General features: G+C 45.4%; 1 protein-coding gene across 2 annotated transcripts in view; it reads left to right on the top strand.

Annotated features, from left to right (window-relative positions):
- The window catches only part of FAM185A (family with sequence similarity 185 member A), a 125,909-nt gene that overhangs the window by 90,562 nt on the left and 10,157 nt on the right, over positions 1-25,190 (top strand). The window contains exons 6-8 of one of the 2 annotated variants that reach the window (XM_073573643.1): positions 1,806-1,901; positions 3,555-3,689; positions 17,826-17,983. In XM_073573643.1, coding sequence (XP_073429744.1) covers positions 1,806-1,901; positions 3,555-3,689; positions 17,826-17,983 — 389 coding nt within the window. The remainder of the gene's footprint in view (positions 1-1,805; positions 1,902-3,554; positions 3,690-17,825; positions 17,984-25,190) is intronic. The other variant, XM_073573644.1, reaches the window with a different exon arrangement.

The following is a 25,190-nucleotide window of genomic DNA, read 5'->3' as shown; positions in this document are numbered from 1 at the left end:
CAACAGGGTAGAGCAGTGCGCCTGGGCTGGAGCCATTACAGGACAGGAGAAGAGGACGACATCGCATGAAGAAGGGAGGCGCCGGATGGGACGGCGACACCCATCGGATCGGACCTCCCACCTCTGTGAGTATAATGTAACGTGTTTTTCTTCTCTTTCAGGTTACATCGGAGGCTTATCTACAGCATTACAGAATGCTGTAGATAAGCCCCCAATGTCTATGCCGGTAGCCAATAGGGCAAAAAAAAAGCGTGACAGATTCCCTTTAAAGGGGTATTTCCATCTCCAAGAGCCAATCCAAATAGGTATGATAGCAATATCAGCAAATGCCTCCAATTAGAAATATAATAGTTTTTCTGTTTCGCTATTACTCTTTCCTCATGTGCAGGCATTGCAGGACCTTAGGTCTCCGTGGTTATGACCACTAGCACCTAACTCACTATTGGTCTTCATAACCATGGATACCTAAGGTCGTGCATTTGCCTGTACATGAGGAAAGAGACATAACGAATCAGAAAAACTATACTACATTTCTGATTTGAGGTATTTGCTAATATTATTACACCTACTACATACTGGAATAGGATCTTGGAGACAGGAATACCCCTTTTACTCTGCAGTTACTATGTAGAGATACAGCAGAGTTGCGTTATTTACCATTAAAATCCCTGCCAGATTTAATTTCACTTCACTGTGCTGTCACTTTTCACCCTCTCTCCACACTGACTGCCATGAGATGAGATCTGGAAGAGTTTATAATGATACATAACTCTGCAGACATGTAGAGATACAGCAGAGCTGAGATTAGTGAAGAGAGAAGGGCGTGTTCTTTTCTTCCCTGCATGATACTGTCTGCTTATGATTGGTCAGTGTCATGCCTGGGAGGAAATGCACGCCCCCAGAGACACAATCTATGCCGGTTAAATTATAACATAAATTATAACCTAAACTTTACGACGTAATATCTCCGCAATGGAGCGGAGAAATTAAAAAATAAAAATTATGTCTTGCATGGCTGTTTATCTGCTATTTCATGTGGCCTGTCTAGTTTGAGAACGTTAATCAAAGGTCCTCTTTAAACTAATATATTTACCCAGTCTCCATGTTTGGTTAGCTTTACTGGTGAAAAATTTTTGTAGCTGTAAATAAATTACTTTCTAGAGCTTAGACAGACCCATGTAATGCCCGTCAGGTTTTGATTACTACCATCGTCCCTTAGGCTAGAACTGGTTTAGACACATGCAGAGCAGGAATTTCCCATGACCTTCTATGTAGGACAGATATTTGATGGATGGACCATATGGCTTTGATTTATCACCAGTTTGTGACGCTGTCCGTTAAAAACATCACATAGTAACTTTATCTTGTGTTTATAATGGTTTGGGTTGAACTTGCATGTAACTTATTAGTTGTGGAAGCAGCTTATACTTCCATAGTGTGCACAGTGTCATAAAGCGTATCTCCTTGTTAGTGCTACAAGACAAACCTGTCTACAATGTAATTAATGGTCTCACTAGGTGTCAGAAACTGAGGGGGCCTGGAAGCTCAATTCCATTTTTCTGAGGTCTTGATATTTCCTGTATCCTGGTGAAATGGGATTCCATAAACCTTAGTGTTGTAGTCTCTGTGCTATAGAATAATGATATGATATAATAATGATGTAAGCCATAGGTTATGTGTGTGATAGAGCGACAATAATAAACTATTGTTATATCTGTGGTGTACTTAGTGTGAATTACTATTGTATGAATAACATATAGTAGTGTATTCTGCCATTGAATAGTGATTGTATTTGTATTTTGTAGACTCGTCAGATGGCTCTTTAATGGCCTCGTCAAATCAAGGCACCATAGATGTTTACGTCAGTCAAGCTGGCAAGGTATATCTAAAAACTGACAACGGTGAGCAAGTTTATTCATTTGCTTTCTCAGGATTTAACTACAATTTACTCTACATAGCTGAACATCCTCCCGCTGTACTGCCTGCCCATGTGCTAGAATTATTACCCCATGTTAGCAAAATGGTATGAGGAGCTCTGTCACCTTGTACCCTATTACATGGGCTCAGGACTTGTTACCTCGCAGTACAAAAATGTTAAAGAAGTGAACAGTGAAGTTACAGAGTCAACATTTATTTATTTTTTTACTTCTAGAGTGTCATCATATTTAACAGCACTTTACAGACATGTTCATCACTGACCCCATTGGGGTCACCATAGAAATTCGCTATCAATATGTCTTTGGCATGTGAAGGAACCCGGAATACCCTATGTATATAGTACATTGCGGTATAGGTGGCTCTGTGGCTAGCACGGTTACTTTGCAGCGCTGGGGTCCTGGGTTCCAAGCCCACCAAAGACAACATCTGCAAGAGTTTGTATGTTCTCCTCGTTTTTGCGTGGGTTTCCTCCAGGTTCTCCGGTTTCCTCCCACGCTACAAAGACATACTGATAGGGAATCTAGACTGTGAGCCCCAATGGGGACAGTGATGGTAATATCTAAAGCACTGTGGAATTAATTGTGCTACGTAGGCAAGTTAAATACAAGTAATAAAAGTATTGAATGATTAAAGCTATGTGCCCACGTAGCGTTTTTTAAACTCTCAGGAAACGGGTTCTCCTTCCCAGAAAACGCGCGTTTTTTCTGCGATTTTTGTGCTTTTTTTGCGCAAAAAACGCCCGTTTTTGATGTGTTTTTTTCCCGTGCGTCTTTTGGACTATAGGAAATAGCCAAAAACGCGGACCTAAGCAGAAATTAATGAACATGCTGCGTTTTTTGCCGCTAAGTGTTTCCTTAGGCTGTGTGCCCACGTAGCGTTTTTTTCGGGGTCAAACCGCATCAAAAACGCTTAAAAGAAGCATCCCATTCATTTAAATGCATTTTGGCCTTTTTGTGCCAATGGATGCGTTTTTTTACCACTAAGGAAACGCTTAGTGGTAAAAAATGCAGCATGTTCATTAATTTCCGCTTAGGTCCGTGTTTTTGGCAATTTCCTATAGTCCAAAAGCCGTGCGGAAAAAACCCCGCGTTTTCTGGGAAGGAGAACCCGTTTCCTGAGCGTTTAAAAAACGCTACGTGGGCACATAGCCTAAAGGTTATGAACAGCTGAGATATTGGGAATATTATTCACTGGTCCCAGGAGGTGGGTCTGAACTAGGCATCTGAACTACTCGATTTTCCGAACTGCTATAGGAGTGGTTATTATGGAAGCTGCATAGCACAGTGACTCCGCTTCCACAACTCATTTACCTCTGGGGATTCCAGAGACCCCTTCTGTGGCTGGCGCTTGGATGCCACAATAATGGCAAAGGGTGTTCTCAGCATTAAAACGTATGGCTTGTCCTCAGAGTAGGTGATAATTGTGTAATTGCCAAGACCCCCACCAATCACATGTTTGAATGGAGCAGAGATGATGCTCTACTCAACGTCAGAGCATCTGAAACTGACTAGAGTCCACAGCACTCAGCTAGGATCATGTCATGATCTATATTACATTTCTTTTATATGCTTGTTTATTTCAGCCGCTTCTTAATAGATTTTTATTACCATTTTTAGGAAATATTACTTTAAAAATCCCTGCAAATCTTCAGGCTCAATTACAGCTTACAGGAGCTACAGTCGATGTTAACCCTGATGTGCAGCTGCACGATATAGAAAATGCCTGTAGAGAAGGGCAGACCATATTGAAAGGTGAGTTTATACTATAGAATTTATCATCTAGTACCTTTATACTACATGTCCCTTCCATGTAGTCAGATTTAGATTTCTGCTCTGTTAGTGCACAGCTGCGATCAATGGCTCCAGTGTAGCTGGATTATGCAGTGGTTTAGAGCCTCACACCGCAGCCAGCACTACCCCTCTAACATGCTTTATAGGGAATCTGTCCTCAGGTTTTTTCTACCTCATCTAAGAGCAGCATTAAGTAGGGGCAGAGACCCTGATTCCAACAATGTATCACTTACTGGGCTGCTTTTTGTTATTTTAATAAACTGAACCCCACAAAAAGGCAACAGTGTTTATCTGCACCGGAGCTTATAAACTAATGCAGGATGCAGCAACCACTCACAACCTGCCAATGCATGGAGGGGGTGATTGCTTGGTATTAAAATTGCACACAAAAAAAGGCTTTTATAGGTCGCTGGTCACAGACAGGTAATTCACAGTGTCTTTATTGCAGCCTATTAGTGACACCAATACGATTATATTAGGTGGGCTGCCTAACAATCTATTAGTGCACCCCATGACGACAGACATCCTTGTTTACAAGGCCAACAATGATGGGCTTGGCTGCACCCTGAATATAAATATTTATAACATCAAAAGAAACAAATGTTATAATACCGCCATACAAGGCAACAGCAATACTCAGAATCAATATACCAAACCAAAGAGAAAAAGAGTACACAAGGCTGTTTACATAATAAAATTATTTTTCTAGTATTATCATTGCATAAAAATATATAAAATACACATAAAATTATTTTATAGACAATAGTTAGTTCAATATTGCAAAGGACATGAACAGTGATACAATAAGTGGTACATAGTATCAGTTTAGAGGACCAGGTAAGTCAATCTAATATATCAAATATACTGTAAATGTCATGATCCAGGTTGGATATGACAGGTTTTGAATAAGTAACCTTTTTTTTCCTTTGAGCTGGTTGCTTATAGTTAGTTTTGCCCCGGTGGCCATTAGGGTTATTACACAGTGGTGTCTTTTGTTCTAGTTTGCCCCCGGTGATGGTTAATGTTATTGCACATGATAATGAAGCAGGTGTGATTCCTTGGGTCCTGCCTATAAAGGTGTAGCAGGTGGTTTCACTCACTGTTGGTGATATTGGTCTTTTCCAACCATCCTTGGTGAAGGAAGGAACTTGAGAAGAGTCCCAGGCAGCTCAGTCAGAATCCTGGAGTGGCAGCTATGGTGTCAGCAAGGAGTTCTTGCAAAGCTTGGAGGAGTGGCAGCTATGGTGTCAGTGTGGAGTTTTTCAAAGCTTGGTGGAGTGGCAGCTATGATGTCAGCGAGGAGTTCTTGCAAAGCTTGGTGGAGTGGCAGCTATGGTGAAAGCTGCACTCAGATGCTGGACTCTGTTGCTGGAAGAGAGCTGCACTCAGATGCTGGACTCTGTTGCTGGAAGAGAGCTGCACTCAGATGCTGGACTCTGTTGCTGGAAGAGAGCTGCACTCGGATGCTGGACTCTGTTGCTGGAAAGCTGCACTCGGATGCGGGACTCTGTTGCTGGAAAGCTGCACTCAGGTGTTGGATCCTGTTGGAGGAAAAGATGCACTCAGGTGTCAGACTCTGTTGCTGGGAGCATTAGCAACAGAGCAAAGCTAAGTGGTGTTTCCCTGTTTGTCACTTTCCTCAATGTGTGTTTTAGTGCAGTGGTGGGATTAGTTTCTGCACCGTCCACTTCACTAGTAAGGGATTGGTTCAGGGCGAGCTAGGGATTTCAGGTATCCTGATCAATGCCCGGTGCGGAACCGGCCTAGGGATCGTTAGGAGTGTAGAGACACTGACTCAGGGGAGTGCAGAAGGTCTCCACGTCCCCGTTCCCTATCGCAGGGCCACCATTGTAATTTTTTTCCTGGTTTCCCCCTTTATTCTGAAATTCGCCCTGCTGGAGGCGGTATATCCAGACATACGTGTACTACTGAAATTCGCCTGCTGAGGGCGGTGTATCCGGCTGCACGTTCTATTATTTAAATTCAGGATCACGCGTGTCATATAAATTCGCCTTGCTGGAGGCGGTGTGTCCAGTCACACGTGACCATGACAATAAACTCCTAAAGTGTCATAACATGTGCAACTACTCAATATGAGCACATTAGATAATTTTAATAATAAGGGAGTGGAAAAATATTAGACAAATATCTATAATCAGCTCACAAGAGTCTGAACCACTCCACGAAACCAAAAAATAAAATGTGCTCAAGTGCAATGAAAGATGGGGAAATTCGTACCCAAATAGGTCCTAATACACCACGTATATAGCAGCCCCAACGCGTGTTTTGCGTGGGCTTCCTCAGGGGCTGGTTTGGTACCCTGAATAGAAATATAACATGCATCTGTATTATATATTTAGAATGTGTGTGTATATATATATAATATATAAATTTTATGGTATTGGTTGATATTTGGCCAGCATACGCAAGCTAGCAATCCTCGTGAAAGGGCCTCATGTTTGAGAGTCCCTATACTAAAATTAAAAGCAAAACCACAAAAATAGGTACAATTCCCCATTTTGATAAAACTGTTTTCTCAGCTTTCGATCTAACAGTTCTCTGCATGCTGAGCTCTGTATAACCCCGCCTACACCACTAATTTTCAGATATCTGTGTACACTGTGCATAGGCAGAAAATTGCCAGTTGCGGGGGTGGGGTGATGCAAAAATCCTGAATAAGGAGGACTATATAGCAGCAGGTCTACTAGTCCATTAGTGATAATATCCTGCTGATAAAATACGAAAACTACTGCAAGCAACCCAGTAAGTGACAAATCGCTGGAATCTGTTTCTGTCTCTACATTATGCTACTCTCCGATGAGGTATCATCACCTGGTAACAGCACTTCATTAACGCCTAGATTGTTATATATTTAAGATTACATGTCTGCTGCTGCTATGACCATTTAATTATAATCTTTAAAGAGTGATTTTTTTTTTAATTTTTATTTCACAAATTAGTAGTACACATGAAAATAAGAAACAACCATTTTTTTTTTTCTCTTTTTACAAATTTCGGAATTTTTCATCACCACTTAATAAAAAAACTATCCACGTCTGGTATTGAAGTAATTGGACTGACTTGGAGATTCATATATCCAGATCAGTCAGAGGCGTGGCTAGGGATTTAGCTCAAGGGTGGGGGGGCAAAACATCGGAGTGGGCCCCTAACCAGGTAACCCTGATTACAACTATAGTGGCACACCCTAAATGTGGGCATGGGGGGACCTCTGCTGATGACCTTGGTATTACTGAAAATAAATTTCTATAAAATATCAACACTGATATTCCCGCCATATGGTGCTAGATACCACTACTGCAGAACATATAGGAGATTACAGCACAGTTATAGATGGAGACTTACAAAGGACGTTCTTTCTGATGGAATCGTTCACTTTTCATGTCTTTTCCATCTGGCCTAGGCCGACACAACAAGTCCAGCCAGGACTCGACTGTAGATATTACAGCAAAGACGCAGATGATTTCTCACTTTTCCAGCATTGTTCCCGTCTATTCCCTGCCTGCACAACCTCCCCATCCTACTGATACCCCAGTACTGAACCTCATCTGCTGTATGTGTCCCTATTAATGCACCTGCTGTACAAAAACAGGGCTCCACTTAATATTGTCCCCCTGAGTCCCCAAAATGTACAGCTCCCCTATACTCAGTATGAGGGACCCATAGCTCCCCTATACTCAGTATGAGCGACCCACAGCTAACGTATACACAGTATGATGGGTCTACAGCTCCCCTTCACTCAGTATGAGAGACCCACAGCTCCACTATACACAGTATACTTCCCCTACAGCTCCCCTATACATAGTATGAGGAACCCTCAGTATCACTATACACAGTATATTTCCCACAGAGCTTCCCTGTACACAGTATGAGGGGTCCACAGCTCTCCTATACACAGTATGATGGGCCCAGTGCTCCCTGAAATATAATGACCCCACAGTAACACCCACCCTTTATAATGGCCTCCACACTGTCTAATGGCTCCCACAATAGCTCCAATACTATATATTGGCCCTGTCCATCAGGCTCCTTCGATTAAAAAACAGTTTTCAGCAAACATTTTAATAATAATCTTTATATGCGCCAACAAATTCCAAAGCGCTTTACAGTTTAACAGTTCCAAAACACAAGTCCATAGGTAACGTTAACAATACAATAATTAAAGAAAAATAAGACAACCCTGCTTGTGAGAGCTTACAATCTACAATGAGGTGGGGGAGATACAAAGTACAGGTGTGTATTTACAGTGATGGTCCAGCCATCTTGAGGGGGTGGGGGGTAGAGATAGTGAATAGGCTACACACACACTTACACATAAAATTACTTTGATTAGGGAACGTGATAGGCCGCTTTGAAAAAATGTGTTTTGAGGGAGTGCCTAAAACTGTGCAAGTTGTGGATAGTCCTAATTTCTTGGGGTAGAGCATTCCAGAGGATTGGCGTAGCGCAGGTAAAGTCTTTGAGTCGGGAGGTACGGATTAGTGCGGAGGTTAGTCGAAAGTCATTTGCAGAGTGCAGCGGTCGGTTAGGCTGATAGAAAGGAGGGTGGAAATGTAATGGGGTGCCACACTGTGCAGAGCTTTGTGGGTGAGAACAAGTATTTTCCCTTCACCCATGACAGCACCACCTGAGAGAGGGATCCGCCCCGCCAGGACAGGAACCTACTGAGACATAAGGGGCGGCACCTCTCCCCCGCTTCAGTTGGGTTCCTGTCCTGGAAGGAATCCCACTGTGGCGGTGCCTGTCATGGGCGAAGAGAAAGATAAAGACCCAGGCCCGTCCCGGCGCGGGAAGAACAGGTAGCTTACCTGTAGCGCCGGCCGTCGGGTCCTGGAAGCGCAGTCCCCGGGGTCCCTGGGGCTCCGGGTTCGTGCGGGCGTGGATGGGATCCCGGTGGCTCCGGGAAGCCCCCACCGCGCCGCCCTCCCCTCGCGCACGCCGCATCTCGATCCCCGTGGTAGGGGAGAGACGCTGGCGTCTTCCGGCCGCTGACGTCAGCGGCGCTTGGAATGCTGGGTGCGCCGGCTGACGTCAGCAGAGGGCGACGGTGTAATGGCGCCGGGTGCGACGCCGGCCGGCTTTCTGAAGCGCTGGGCTGGCGGTCGCAGGGGGGAGGGGAGGAAGACGCTCACCAGGCGGAGGCATGCAATTTAAAAGGGGAAAGACAGCTGTAGATCGGCGGTGCAAGATGGAGTCCGAGCAGGAACGTTCAGCGTCCCTGCCTCCCTCACAGCCCTCTGGCAGAAAGCATGGAAGCCATTCAAGCAGCAGTCGCCCCAGCCGCAGGTCGGGGCACTCCTCAAGGTCCAAAGAGCGCGGGTCAGGTGCTCCGACGCAGCCTCCAAATCCGGTACCCTTGATTACGGGTGGTGAGTGATCTTCGTGAATGTCAGCAGTATATTAATAGGGGGTTTTTCTATTGTATGCTTCACCCTGTAGGAAAGGCCCAGAAAAGCAGGAAGCAAGAAGAACAATAGGGATTGTGCTATATGTAAATCTCCCCTAGCAAGAGACTGGCAAAAAGATCTCTGTGCTTTGTGCATTCAGCGGACTATGGCGGAGGAAGCGCCTAGTTTTGCAGCCAATCTAATATCTGCCCTCAGGTCAGAAATGGAAGGCTCAATTAAGTCCTTATTGAAAAAAGGGAAAAAAAGCAGGAAGGATTTCCCTAGTTCCCCCTCAGATTCCGCATCAGTATCATCTCAGGCGGAAAAATCATCCTCCTCAGACTCCTCAGATAGTGACACAGGGGGAAAGCCATGTTTCCCTGTAGAAGATACAGATGCCCTCCTAAAGGCCATTAGAACCACAATGGGCCTACAGGAAGAAAGGGCGGCTAAAACCCTAGAGGACGTCATGTTTGGGGGGCTTCAGGAGAGGAAAAAACGAACCTTTCCAGTAAACGCGAAAATCCAGGCGCTTATTGAGAAGGAGTGGAAAAAGCCTGAAAAATCGGGGGCCCTTCCATCCGCCTCTAAGAGACGATACCCCTTTGAATACAAGGATACGGAAATATGGGACAAAGTCCCAAAAATAGATGCAGCGGTGTCCAGGTCTTCCAAAAGGTCGGCCCTGCCCTTGGAAGACGCAGGGGTTCTTAGAGACCCGCTAGACAAAAAAGCGGACTCATATTTGAGGCACGCATGGGAAGCGACAGCAGGAGGTCTTAAGCCGGCGATAGCGGGCACCTGCACGGCACGCTCCCTCATGATCTGGCTGCAGCAGTTAGAAGAGAAGCTGGCGTCAAGGGTCCCAAGAGAGAAGATCTTATCAGACATGTATCTCTTGCACGGGGCAGCGGCTTTTCTGGCAGATACCTCGGCGGACTCTATGCGATTGACAGCCAGAGCAGCGTCACTATCAAATGCTGCTAGACGCGCGTTATGGCTTAAGGGCTGTCCGGGTGACCTTCAGTCCAAGGCCAAATTGTGCTCTCTCCCCTGCGATGGCCGATTCCTGTTCGGCAAGAACTTGGACGATATTCTGGAGAAAGCAGGCAATAAGAAAAAAGGCTTCCCCAGATTCCCTATGGATCAGAGGAGACAGCCCTTTCGGAGGGGGAGATTCAATAGAGGGCGTCCTCCCGCTGACAGAAGAAGATGGGAGGATAAAAAGAAGAAAGAATCAGGGTTTATGTTTGGTGGAGGCACCTCCACCTCCAAAAAGTCACCACAGTGATGCCAGTATTCCAGTAGGAGCGAGATTGGCACTCTTTTTCCAGGCCTGGGAAAAGATCTCCTCCAACACCTGGATTCTGAGCATCCTAAAAGAAGGCCTGAAAATCCCCTTTATTCGTCAGCCAAAATCCGTGGTCGTCATCACACCTATCAGGAAGATGACCGAAGAACAACTGGCCTTAGAAACAGAAATCCTGAGCCTGATAGACAAGCGGGTACTGTCCGAGGTGCCACGCTTACAGGAAGGAAAGGGGTTTTATTCACCCCTTTTCCTAATAAAAAAACCGGATCAGTCGTTCAGGACAATCATAAATCTCAGACGCCTCAATCTACGGATAAAGAACCCGACCTTCAAGATGGAATCAGTAACTACGGCAGTGAAGCTGCTACATCAAGATTGCTTCATGGCCGTAGTCGATTTAAAGGATGCGTATTACCACATCCCTATCCATCCAGATTACCAGAAATACCTGAGGGTAGCGCTTTATATTCAGGGCACACTAAGGCACTTTCAGTTCAGGGCTCTTCCGTTTGGCATATCCATAGCCCCGAGGGTCTTCACCAAGGTCATAGCGGAAGTGACAGCCTTTCTCCGGATTCACGATACGGTCATAATACCATACCTGGACGATTTTCTTATAGTGGGCAGTTCAGAGGACCACTGTACAGCACAGCTGACTCAGGTGATCAACACCTTGCAAGAGTTAGGGTGGATAATCAATTTCAAAAAATCAAAATTACAACCCCTAAAGAAACAGACCTTCCTGGGATTTATACTGGACTCAGAAAGGCAAGAGTGTCTGCTCCCAGAGTCCAAGATAGAGAAGGTTCAAAATCTGGCCTTGGCGGGCCGAAACCAACCATGTATGACATTAAGAAAAGCAATGTCCCTGCTAGGTACCCTAACATCCTGTATTCCGGCGGTCAGGTGGGCTCAGTTTCACACCCGGCAACTCCAGGGGGAGATACTAAGAGCACAAAGATCGCTAAGAGGGCGTTTGGAAGGAAAGCTGGAGCTTTCCTTAAAAACCAGAGACTCTCTCAACTGGTGGTTGAACGAGACAAATCTGACCTTAGGAATACCATGGGACAGACAGGCGACAGATATAATTTTAACAGATGCAAGCTCCTCGGGGTGGGGGGCACACCTAAGGGGCCTCATAGGTCAGGGTTCCTGGACACCTCAAGAAAGGAAGGCATCCTCCAACCTGAGAGAACTGTGGGCAGTGGGCAAGGCCCTAAACCACTTCATTCCGCTACTCCAGGGTCGAGATGTACGCATCATGTCAGACAACAAGGTAGCAGTGGCATACATCAACCACCAAGGAGGGACAAGATCACACTCCTTAATGGAAGCAGCAACAGACATTCTGAGCAGTGCAGAGGATCACCTACACTCCGTGACAGCCCTACACATAAAAGGGGCAGAAAACATAGAGGCAGATTTCCTGAGTCGCAATACCCTGAGGCAAGGAGAATGGGCGCTAAACCGATCCATTTTTCAAAAGTTAATTCAGCTTTGGGAGGAACCGGTGATAGACCTCTTTGCAAACAAGCACAACAGGCAAACAGAAAGGTTCTGCTCTCTAAACCCAAGAGAAAACCCATGGGCAGTGGACTCATTGCACATCCAGTGGAACTTCAGACTGGCTTACGCGTTCCCCCCAGTAGCTCTGATCCCGACTGTGGTAAGAAAAATCAGAAACGATCAAGCCAGGGTGATTCTAATAGCTCCATTTTGGCCAAAAAGGCCCTGGTTCGCTCTGCTACGGAAGATGTCCCTCTCCGATCCTTGGGTTCTGCCAGAAATCCCGGACCTACTAGTTCAGGGTCCAATATTGCACGCTCAGGTCAAAGGATTCCATCTGACGGCGTGGAATTTGAAAGGTCGCTTTTAATAGATAGGGGGTTCTCCCCTGGGCTGGTGGCCACTCTGCTAAAAAGCAGGAAACCGGTGACTACTAACATCTACGGCAGAACATGGGATAAGTTCCTACAGTTCTTGGGTAAGCCGTTAGGGAAAGAACCCCCGATTAGTGACATCCTAGAGTTCTTACAATCTGGGTTGCAGATGGGGTTAGCAGTAAACACACTTAAGGTTCAGGTGTCGGCACTAGGGGCGCTGTACAATTGCAAACTGGCATCAGATAGGTGGATAGCCAGATTTATTAAATCCTGCCATAGAGCTAGGCCTATTCCAATACCTAGAATAGCCCCCTGGGATTTAAACCTGGTGTTAGAAGCCCTTACAAAAGAACCGTATGAGCCATTACATCAGCTACCCCTAAAGTTTTTGACCCTAAAAACGATCCTGTTAGTAGCCCTCACATCAGCCCGCAGGATAAGCGACTTACAGGCTCTCTCAGTAAATCCTCCTTATACGCAAGTCTTTCAGGATAGGGTAGTGTTAAGAACAGACCCCAGTTATCTGCCCAAGGTAGTGTCAGATTTCCATCGGGGTCAGGAAATTGTTCTTCCATCCTTTTGCGAAAATCCAAAAAATCTGGGGGAGGAAAAATTCCATAGTCTGGATGTTAAAAGAGCTCTTGTAGAATATATATCTGCCACTAGCCAGTGGAGGAGGTCACAGTCCCTATTCGTAGCTTTTCAGGGTGCCAGGAAAGGCTATGGGGTTTCAAAAGGGACTATTGCTAGATGGATCAGGGAAGCCATTAGTGTAGCCTATTCAGCTAGTGGTATCCCGATTCCTGACGGCATCAAGGCTCATTCCACCAGAGCCGTGGCGACCTCCTGGGCTGAAAAGGCAGAGGTATCAATCGAACAAATTTGTAAGGCCGCTACCTGGGCCTCACCTTCAACCTTCTTTAAGCACTATAGATTAAATCTATCCTCCTCTGCTGACTTAACCTTTGGTAGAAGGGTGCTGCAAGCGGTGGTCCCTCCCTAAGGTGTTTCGAAGTCTCCAAAAATCTCTCAGGTGGTGCTGTCATGGGTGAAGGGAAAACCACCATGGTTACTTACCGGTAGCCGGTTTTTCCGGAACCCATGACAGCACCCGTACATTCCCCCCCTTTTTTCACTGTATGGTGTGCACAATTAGTAGGGTGTTTTGAGTGTTGTGGTGTTGGATTAAACATGTAACTAACCGGGAAGTCCTCTCAATGCTCTGTAACCCAACTGAAGCGGGGGAGAGGTGCCGCCCCTTATGTCTCAGTAGGTTCCTGTCCTGGCGGGGCGGATCCCTCTCTCAGGTGGTGCTGTCATGGGTTCCGGAAAAACCGGCTACCGGTAAGTAACCATGGTGGTTTTGAATTGGATCCTGTAGTGAATGGGCAGCCAGTGTAACGACTGGCGAAGAGCGGACACTTCTGAGTACCGATTAGCCAGGTGGATGACCCTTGCTGCTGCATTAAGTATGGACTGGAGAGGGGAAAGTTGAGTGAGGGGGAGGCCAATTAATAGAGCGTTACAGTAGTCCAGGTGGGAGTGAATCAAGACGACAGTGAGGGTTTTTGTTGTTTCCATGGTGATAAAAGGGCGGATTCTAGAGATGTTCTTTAGGTGTAAGTGGCAAGAGATTGTATATGGGAGGTGAAGGAGAGATTGGTGTGAAACGTAACACCCAGTGGGCGTGGCTATGTAGCGGCAGAGAGAGGACGCACTTAGGCAGAGCTCCTGGCATCCTGAAGTTATCCGGCCAGCGGACCCTTGTCACCGCGACATATTTATTGGTGTCCGGACTTCCCTGGACTCCGAAGCACTCCTGGATCCCCTGCGGGAGAACGCTGCTGGGTTCCCATGGGCTGGCAGCTGTGAAGACTGGGGCAGCCAGCGGGGCCTACACGAGGTGGTGGCCATCTTTAGAAGCGCGCGCTCAGTCTGTGAGAGACGCGGCGATAGCCCCCACCGCTGCAGCGTTGACACAGTGAGCACATATCCTGAAGACCTCTGGGGGACAAGCGGTGAGTGCTGTGAAAGATTGGGCCCTGCACTCCCCCCTTTAAGTCACTTAGCCTGCCGGCGCTATTACTTTAGGGGCCCCTGGACCCCTCCCTGGCTGCTGTCTTTGTGGGCACTGCGGGTCCCCTCCTGGTCATAGGGGCCCTCGTTTGCTGCTCAGAGCTGGTCATTACCTCCCTGCGTGGCCTTTCAGATCTGTGCTGCTCCTGTGGCTCTTCTGCCATTGTATGATAGTCCTGCTACGTTCATAACTTTGGACCAGAAAACTCCAGAGTGTATCGCTTCTAATACCCTGCTGTGCCATATTGCTATTGAAATGAATCGCTCCAAGGGGTCGGGAGCAGCTGAAAAATTGAGAGTTTGCAAGAATAGACCATTCTTATGGTACAAGGTCTCTCAGAAATAATCCCTCACAGGCTCAGCGTAAAAGTCGTCCCTCTGGGGGTGAGGAGGAGAGTGAGCAGGAGGAATTAACCCTTAAGCAGGCGTCCGAACAACTGATGCAGGCCATCTCCTTAACCAGGACATCCCTGACTGGGAAGATAGAGGACGTGTATACCGAGGTGGGGCATCTCCGGCAAGATATGCAGGCCATGAGGGGGCGCATTACGGAAGTGGAGACAAGGGTGTCCCAGGTAGAAGACACCATCACACCTATGGAAGCCAAACTAACGAAAGTGGTGGGCTCTATGAACGCATGGAGGCAAAAAGCAGATGACCTGGAGAACAGAATGCGTCGGAATAATATCCGAGTTATTGGACTGCCGGAACGCTCGGAAGGTCAATATCCGGAGCAGTTTCTAGAAGATTGGCTTAAAACTACTCTGGGAGACAGATTCTCCCCAACATTTGCTGTGGAAAGGGCTCACAGTGTTCCCACAAGCCCTCTTCCTCCTGGAGCCCCACCTAGACCTTTTCTGGCACGTCTCCTCAACTGTAGAGACAGGGATGCAATTCTGCGTCTGGCACGGCAAAAAAGTCCTATCAAGTTTAACAATGCCACGATCTTGATTTTCCCAGACTTCTCAATGGAGCTTCAAAAACAAAGGGCACAGTTCATGGAAGTCAAAAAGCTGCTCCGGGAGAGGAATGTTATGTACTCGATGATCTATCCGGCCCGGCTCCAGGTGGTTCACGAGGGTTCTACTTTGTTTTTCACAGATCCAGCCAGGGCTGTGGAGTCGGTAAGCCAAACCTGTGACTCCGACTCTGACTCCTCAATTTCCCTTACTCCGACTCCGACTCCACGACTCCGACTCCCACACATATTGCTTATATTTAAGTGAAAAATTTATTGTAGTACAATGTGAACCTCAGACATTTAATCATTTTTATGATCCAATAATCAAGATATTTAGATCGAACAGAATATATATTGGTGTACTACCCGGTTTTCATTCTTTTTGGTACAGATACGATATGGATAGACAGATATGGATAAATGGATAGAGCAGATTTCTAATCTGCTTTTGCTATTGAAAACATTATCTATGAGCTCAAAAACCTTTCAGGTGATGCAGTTTTTTAAAAAGATGATCAGCTTTTGCAGCTGAAAAACGTATCCTCAAAAACACAGGAAAAACGCTGTGTGTGAATGTAGCCTTAGATCAGGAATAGAACAGCCATTTATAGGACATTTCATAACTTTCCCAAACTCCTATGAAAAAATATTCAGCACATCCTGCATTGAATTACTGTACCCAATTTATTATATATTTTATGAGTCTGTCCATTTTATACCGACTCCAACTCCGACTCCACCAAAATGAGCTCCGACTCCACGACTCCGACTTCGACTCCACAGCCCTGGATCCAGCAGAGGCAACTGAGTGGCTGCGGTCTCATAAGGGGTCTGCTGCGAAGGAATCCTAATGTATTTATTGTTAGTCAACATTCTTTTATTAATGGTCTGATTGGAGCTTTGTCCGCAAACGTCCAAATTACCAACAATACCGGACACTGAGCTCAGTTATAGTATCCCCTTGTTAGTTTCATGATGGGAGTACAGGACTTTGCTCCCATATTTTTTGTTGTTTCTTTACTTTGATTTTTCTCTATAGTGGTTCTATGTATTTTTTAGGTAGAAGTCGCAGCCAACAGCAATCGCAATCTCTATGCGGTGTCTCTAAATTTTACTCAGGTAATGATATATGCCATATTCAGCGGAGTAAAACATGGGGTCTGAGATGATATATATGACATGGAACGTGAGAGGTATAAAAACCCCTCGGAAAAAGATGGAAGGTTTTCTCACAGATCAGACACTATCGCCCTCACATTGTGGCCTTGGTGGAGACGCACCTGACCAGGGATACAGCTCGGTGCGTACAGAAGCCTTGGGTACAATGGTCTGTCCATGCATTCCACACTAGCTATTCGAGTGGGGTATCACTATTGGTACATAGGGACGTTAGATGGGAAGCCAGAGAGACCCGGAGGGATCCTGAGGGTCGCTTTGTTTTTGTACATGCATTGATAAATCCCAGAAATATGTAATCCCATGTGTTTATAACCCCCCCCCGGCTAATATGTCCATTCTTCATAGGGCAATGAGTTTTGCCATAAATTATCCAGACGTGGATGTTATCTGTATGGGAGATTTCAATATGGTCATGATTGATAAATTGAGATTGGATGATGGAATGTCTGAGGGAGCTTCTTCACCGACTGCAACCCAGCTGTCACTATTTATGAGGGATAGCGGGTAGTTGGATTTATGGCGGATACGTCACCCTGAGTCAAGGGAATATACCTGTCACTCATCCACTTAGCGCTCTCTATCACGCATAGACTATATATTCGGATCCAGTGGTCTGGCGATGTGGGTGGATGGTATAGAAAATGGCAGCAGGGGGATCTTAAATCATAGCCCGGTCATTCTTAAACTTAAATATGGGCAATTAAACAACAGGATGGTCTGGAAGTTGAACCCTTTTTGGTTAAAATTGATGGTGACTCCAGATAGATCGATCAGTTGCATTGTTTCATCTCGTCCCACCCAGAACCTCAAGATATCAATTGCCCTTAAGGCATATCTGAGGGGCTGCTTGTCCTCCAAGATCTCTTATATCAAGTGGATAACTTCAAGTGAGGACGATAAGATAGAGCGACGATTGAAAGAGTCAGAGGCTGCATACATATCTAACCAAACTAACGGCAATAGGATTGAGTGGTTGGCTACTCAGAGGTTATACGCCCAGCATTTAGACACTAAGTCTAAGCGTAAACTATTCTTTACCCGTCAATCTTATTTTGAGCTGGGGAAACCAGGCAAGTAAATTCTTGGCCTATTTGGTGCGCCAACACAACACCTCTAACACAATATTACAGATTCGTAAGTCAGATGGTTCATTGGTGTCTTCAAACGAAGATATACTCTGCTGCTTTTACGATTACTACAAATCATTATATGAATTTAAAAGTGACTTTGATAACTTGGGCTGTTTAGATTACTTGTCAGATGTGATATTCCCTCCATTAGATCCCGAACAGCAAGCCCTTATGGACGCTGAGTTTACTGCGGAGGAGATAGAGAATGCCATGATGATTATGGCCAACGGCAAGGCCCCTGGGCCAGACGGATTCCCTATTGAATTATACAGGAAATATCGGGATATAGTAACGCCACTTCTGGTAAAGGTATTTCGGGGAATTTGGGAAGGGAAATCTATGCCTGAATCCTTTTATGAGGCTAATATCATAGTGCTTAGGAAGGAGGGTAAAGACCCTTTGGAATGTGGATCGTATCGCCCCATATCGTTAGTAAATGTGGACTATAAAATCTTTACTAAGGTCCTAGCTACCAGAATGAATTCGATTATATTGACCCTTAACCCCTTCATGACCCAGCCTATTTTGACCTTAATGACCTGGCCATTTTTTGCAATTCTGACCAGTGTCCCTTTATGAGGTAATAACTCTGGAACGCTTCAACGCATCCTAGCGATTCTGAGATTGTTTTTTCGTGACATATTGGGCTTCATGTTAGTGGTAAATTTAGGTCGATAATTTTTGCGTTTATTTGTGATAAAATCAGAAATTTGGCGAAAATTTTGAAAATTTCGCAATTTTCAAATTTTGAATTTTTATTCTGTTAAACTAGAGAGTTATGTGACACAAAATAGTTACTAAATAACATTTCCCACATGTCTACTTGACATCAGCACAATTTTGGAAGCAAAATATTTTTTTGTTAGGAAGTTATAAGGGTTAAAAGTTGACCAGCGATTTCTCATTTTTACAAAAAAATTTACAAAACCATTTTTTTTAGGGACCACCTCACATTTGAAGTCACTTTGAGGGGTCTATATGGCAGAAAATACCCAAAAGTGACACCATTCTAAAAACTGCACCCCTCAAGCTACTCAAAACCACATTCAAGAAGATTATTAACCCTTCAGGTGTTTCACAACAGCTAAGGCAATGTGGAAGGAAAAAATAGACATTTTAATTTTTCCAACACAAATTTCCTTTCAGCATCAATTTTTTCATTTTCACATGGGCAACAGGATAAAGTGGATCCTAAAATTTGTTGGGCAATTTCCCCTGAGTACACAGATACCTCATATGTGGTCATAAACCACTGTTTGGGCGTACGGCAGGGCTCAGAAGGGAAGGAGCACCATTTGACTTTTTGAATGGAAAATATGCTGGAATATTTAGCGCTTGCCATGTCGCATTTGGAGAGTCGCTGTGTGCCTAAACACTGGAGCTCCCTCACAAGTGACCCCATTTTGGAAACTAGACCCCCCAAGGAACTTATCTAGATGCATAGTGATCACTTTGAACCCCCAGGTGCTTCTCAAATTGATCTGTAAAAAAAAAAAAGTACTTTTTTTTTCACAAAAATTATCTTTTAGCCTCAGTTTTTTCATTTTCACATGGGCAACAGGATAAAATGGGCAATTTCTCCTGAGCACACCAATACCTCATATGTGGTCATAAACCACTGTTTGGGTGCACGGCAGGGCCCGGAAGGGAAGGAGCGCCATTTGACTTTTTGAATGGAAAATTAGCTCCAATCATTATCGGACACCATGTCGCGTTTGGAGAGCCCCTGTGTGCCTAAACATTGGAGCTCCCCCACAAGTGACACCATTTTGGTAACTAGACCCCTTAAGGAACTTATCTAGATGTGTAGTGAGCACTTTGAACCCCCAAGTGCCTCACAAAAGTTTATAACATAGAGCAGTGAAAATAAAAAATCATTTTTTTTTCCTCAAAAATGATTTTTTAGCACGCTATTTTTTATTTTCACAAGGGTAACAGAAGAAATTGGACCACAAAAGTTGTTGTCCAGATTGTCCTGAGTACGCTGGTACCCCATATGTGGGGGGGGGGGGGCACTGTTTGGGTGCACGGCAGGGCGCAGAAGGGAATGAGCGCCATTTGACTTTTTGAAATGAAAATTGGCTCCAATCGTTAGCGGACACAGTGTCATGTTTGGAGATCCCCTGTGTGCCTAAACTTTGGAGCTCCCCCACAAATGACCCCATTTTGGAAACTAGACCCCCTAAGGAACTTATCTAGATGCATAGTGAGCATTTTGAACCCCAAGGTGATTCACAGAAGTTTATAATGCAGAGCAGTGAAAATAAAAAATCTTTTTTTTTCCTAAAAAAAAATTTTTTAGTCTGCAATTTTTTATTTTCACAAGGGTACCAGGATAAATTGGACCCCAAAAGTTGTTTTACAGTTTGTCCTGAGTACGCTGGTACCCCATATGTGGGGGGACACCACTGTTTGGGCACACGTCGGGGCTCGGAAGCGAAGTCGTGACATTTTGAAATGCTGACTTTGATGGAATGGTCTGCGGGCGTCATGTTACATTTGCTGAGCCCCTGTGTGCCTAAACAGTAGAAACCCCCCACAAGGGACCCCATTTTGGAAACTAGACCCCCCAAGGAACTTATCTAGATGTGTGGTGAGCACCTTGAACCCCCAAGTGCTTCACAGAAGTTTATAACGCAGAGCCGTGAAAATATCATCATTTTTTTCCCTAAAAAAAAATGATTTTTAGCCCGCAATTTTTTTTTTCACAAGGGTAACAGGAGAAATTGGACCCTAAAAGTTGTTGTCTAGTTTGTCCTGAGTACGCTGATACCCCATATGTGGGGGATGACCACTGTATGGGCACACGTCAGGGCTCGGAAGGGAAGTAGTGACGTTTTGGTATGCTGACTTTGATGGAATGGTCTGCGGTCATCATGTTACATTTGCAGAGCCCTTGATGTTCCTAAACTGTGGAAACCCCCCACAAGTGACCCCATTTTGGAAACTAGACCCCATAAGGAACTTGCCTAGATGTGTAGTGAGCACCTTGAACCCCGAAGTGCTTCACAGAAGATTGTAACGCAGAGCCATGAAAATAAAGTCTTTTTTTTTCCTCAAAAAATGAATTTTTAGCTCGCAATTTTTTATTTTCACAAGGGTAACAGGAGAAATTGGACCCCAAAAGTTGTCCAGTTTGTCCTGAGTACGCTGGTACCCCATATGTGGGGGGAAACCACTGTTTGGGCACACGTTGGGTCTCAGCAGGGAAGTAGTGACATTTTGAAATGCTGACTTTGATGGTATGGTCTGCGGGCGTCATGTTACATTTGCTGAGCCCCTGTGTGCCTAAACAGTAGAAACCTCCCACAAGTGACCCCATTTTGGAAACTAGACCCCCCAGGGAACTTATCTAGATGTATGGTGAGCACCTTGAACCCCAAAGTGCTTCACAGAAGTTTATAACGCAGAGCCGTGAAAATAAAAAATCATTTTTTTCCCTCAAAAAAATTTTTTAGCCCGCAATTTTTTTTTCACAAGGGTAACAGGATAAATTGGACCCCAAAAGTTGTTGTCCAGTTTGTCCTGAGTACGCTGATACCCCATATGTGTGGGGGAACCATTGTTTGGGCACACCTCAGGGCTCGGAATGGAAGTAGTGACGTTTTGAAATGCAGACTTTGATGGAATAGTCTGCAGTCGTCATTACGTTTGCAGAGCCCCTGATGTGCCTAAACAGTGGAAACCCCCCACAAGTGACCCCATTTTGGAAACTAGACCTTCCAAGGAACTTATGTAGATGTATGGTGAGCACTTTCAACCCCCAAGTGCTTCACAGAAGTTTGTAATGCAGAGACATGAAAATGAAAAAAACATTTTTTTTCCACAAAAATAATTTTTTAGCCCCCAATTTTTTATTTTCCCAAGGGTAACAGGAGAAATTAGACCCCAAAAGTTGTTGTGCAATTTTTCCTGAGTACGCTGATAACCCATATGTGGGGGTAAAACACTGTTTGGGCACACGTCGGGGCTTGGAAGGGAGTGAGCACCGTTTGACTTTTTGAACGCAAAATTGGCTGGAATCAAAGGTTGCACCATGTCGCGTTTGGAGACCCCCTGATGTGCCTAAACAGTGGAAACCCCACAATTCTAACTTCAACCCTAACCCAACACACCCCTAACTACAACCCTAACCCCAACACATCCCTAACCCCAACACACCCCTAACCCCAACACTAACCATAACACTAACCACAAGCCTAACCCTAATTCTAATCCTAACCCTCTTTTCAACCCTAACCCTAATTCCAACCCTAACCCTAATTCCAACCCTAACCCTAATTCCAACCCTAACCCTAATTCCAACCCTAACCCTAATTCCAACCCTAACCCTAATTCCAACCCTAACCCTAATTCCAACCCTAACCCTAATTCCAACCCTAACCCTAATTCCAACCCTAACCCTAATTCCAACCCTAACCCTAATTCCAACCCTAACCCTAATTCCAACCCTAACCCTAATTCCAACCCTAACCCTAATTCCAACCCTAACCCTCTTTTCATCCCTAACCCTCTTTCCAACCCTAACCCTCTTTCCAACCCTAACCCTCTTTCCAACCCTAACCCTCTTTCCAACCCTAACCCTGATGGAAAAATAAAAATATTTTCTTTATTTTATTAGTTCTGCCTACCTATGGGGGTGATAATCGGGGGGTTCATTTACTTTTTATTTCATTTTGATCACTCTGAGAGTGATCAAAATGAAATAATGGAATCTGCAGCCGGCAGATTCGGGCGGGCGCACTGCGCATGCGCCCGCCATTTTCCAAGATGGCGGCGCCCATGAACCGGACCCGCCAGACACCGGGAGCGACGGGGGGACTTGGAAGGTGCCGGGGGCGGTGAGAGTGGGTGAGGGGGGGATCGGAAGCTGGCGGGGAGCGAAGGGAATGGGAGGGGGGGCAGATGATGACAGTGGCGGCAGATCGCCGCTGTCATTCAGTGGCGGGGGGGGCGATCGCCGGTGGAGGGGGGTCAAATCGGTGTCTCCAGCCATGTCCGATGCTACTGCAGCATCGGCCATGGCTGGATTGTAATATTTCATCAATTTTCATTGATGAAATATTACTATCGCTCTGATTGGCTGTTTCACTTTTAACAGCCAATCAGAGCGATCGTAGCCACGTGGGGGCGAAGCCACGCCCCCTGTGGTGAATTACAAAGCCCCCTGTATCTGCGGGTCAGGTGACCTTTCATTGACCCCGGTCACCCGACCCGCAGGGGGGCTTTGAATTCATGACACAGGGTATGCGTCATAGGTCGGATTGGCACCGACTTTCATGACGCATACGCTGTGTCACAGGTCGGGAAGGGGTTAAACATCCTGATCAAACGGACTTTATGCCTGGTAACAGCACTTCCATCAACATTAGACGAGTCCAGTCAATAGTCCAATATAGCTCCCTAATGCCAGACAACAAATGGGCACTGGCATCGTTAGATGCCGCCAGGGCTTTTGACTCTCTTGAGTGGCCTTTCCTCTCCGCATGTTTGCAAAGATATGGCTATGGTGATAAATTTATAAAATGGATCAAAATACTATATATGAAACCCAAGGCCCGTATTATAGTAAATAATTCCATGTCTGAGTCCTTTTCCTTACATAGGGGGACTAGTCAAGGGTGCCTCCTTTCCCGTTCCTCTTCACCCTTGCGATTGAGGCACTGGCAATATGTATTAGGTCTTCCCCTGGCATTAGATGTATAGATATAGCGGGTCGGGTAGATACCATTGGTCTATATGCTGACGATATGGTGATATTTATGGATGAAGCAGAGGATACTCTGCCGCAAGTAATTGCCATTATAGATAGTTAGTAAATTATTCAGGTTTACATATAAATTGGGAGACGTCTGCTCTGTTACCTCTTTCCCATGCCCCAGCTGGAGGCTCTTTCCTCGCTGTCTATTGTATCTAGCTTTAAATATTTGGGTATCTACATATCTCATAATAGTGCGCTTGACTCACAACTTAATATCCACCCACTGCTGGAACTAGTTAAATTTGCAACTTGGAGCAAACTCCCGCTGTCTGTAGCCGGACACATTAACCTGATTAAAATATTACTCCCCAAGCTTAGCTACTCCCTTCAGCACAGTGCAGTAATGGTACCCAAATCCTTCTTTGTGAATCTAATTCCCAAATCATGTCTTTTATATGGGGGAAAACTAGACCCAAACTTAAATTGTCCACCCTACAAAGACCTAAAAAGGGAGGTGGGGCGGCGTTACCAGACTTTTTCCTGTACTATTTAGCTGGGCAGGTTAAAGCTTTAAGTAAATGGATGCTGGGTAATTTCCTCCCCAATTCTGAAAATCACCTGCTTCAAGCTGCACGAACTGATTGCCTATTGGGTTTCCTTGAATCAGAGAGGACTTATGTCCCTCGTCTATTACCCTTGCTCCGACTGGCGTGATTAGCATTGAGGCAAATTAAGAAAGTGATTGGATTTAAAGATTTTATAGCTGAAATGCCCCTGTGGAATAATGATTATTTCATCGGAATTATTAAATCACCCATCCACTGATTTTTGGATTCAACATAACGTCTCCTCGATGGGGGACTTGTATGACCAGGGGACTTGAGCAATTACAAGTTACACATGATATCCCAAGATCCAAATTTTTCCGCTATTTACAGTTGAGATCGGCCCTTCAATCACACATGAGGTGTAAGTGTGGGGGCGTACTATTTCATCTCTACCTCTGATAGGAATCCTTAATTCACAAGTTCCCCAGGGTCTTATCTCCTCTTTGTACCCATACAGTACATGCTGTCAGTGGGAGCAGAATCTGCTATAAGCTCTATTAAAGGGAAGTGGGAAAGACTCATCCCTAATACGCAGGGAGAGGAGTGGGAAGAGATCCTGGAGTCTCCGATCGGATTATCACCATCTATTAATAACAGAATGATAAAGTTATATATAACTAGCTATGAACCCGTTCTACGCCGGGGTGGCGAGCATTTTTATTGGTATATGGTCTCCCATCCTGCTATGTGCTGCCACCATCCTATCCTGGTACGCATGGCACCCCTCATTCCTATCCTGGTATGCATGATACCCTCACCCCCCCCCCCCAATCCTGGTATGCATGGCACCCCATTCTTCATCCTGGTATGCATGGTCCCCTCACCCCCCAATCCTGGTATGTATGGTATTCCCTCATCCCTATCCTGGTATACATGGTCCCCTCACTCCTATTAAAACTAAAAAAAAAAAACAAAAAAAAAAAAACATTTATACTCGCCCTTTTTTCCTGTGCTCCAGCGCTGTTCTGCTGGAGGCCAGGACAGGAGGGCCGTAATGGCATATGCCCATACCGCTGTCCGGCGCCATATTGCTGAAGACACACTGCAAGTGTGTCTTCAGTAAAATGGCGCCGGATCGCGCTATGCCAGTGCACGATTCCGGCCACACTCGTGCCCCGGTCTCCGGCCGAAGAGAAGCGCCACGGCAATGCTCCTCCCGGTCAGGTACGTATGCAAGTATGCAGGGCCGGACTGGGACTAAAATTCA

This window comes from Dendrobates tinctorius, unplaced genomic scaffold (genome assembly GCF_039654945.1).
Source record: "Dendrobates tinctorius isolate UK_male_01 unplaced genomic scaffold, ASM3965494v1 ptg000035l, whole genome shotgun sequence".
Lineage (NCBI taxonomy): Eukaryota > Metazoa > Chordata > Amphibia > Anura > Dendrobatidae > Dendrobates > Dendrobates tinctorius.
This window is presented reverse-complemented; position numbering and strand designations above follow the sequence as displayed.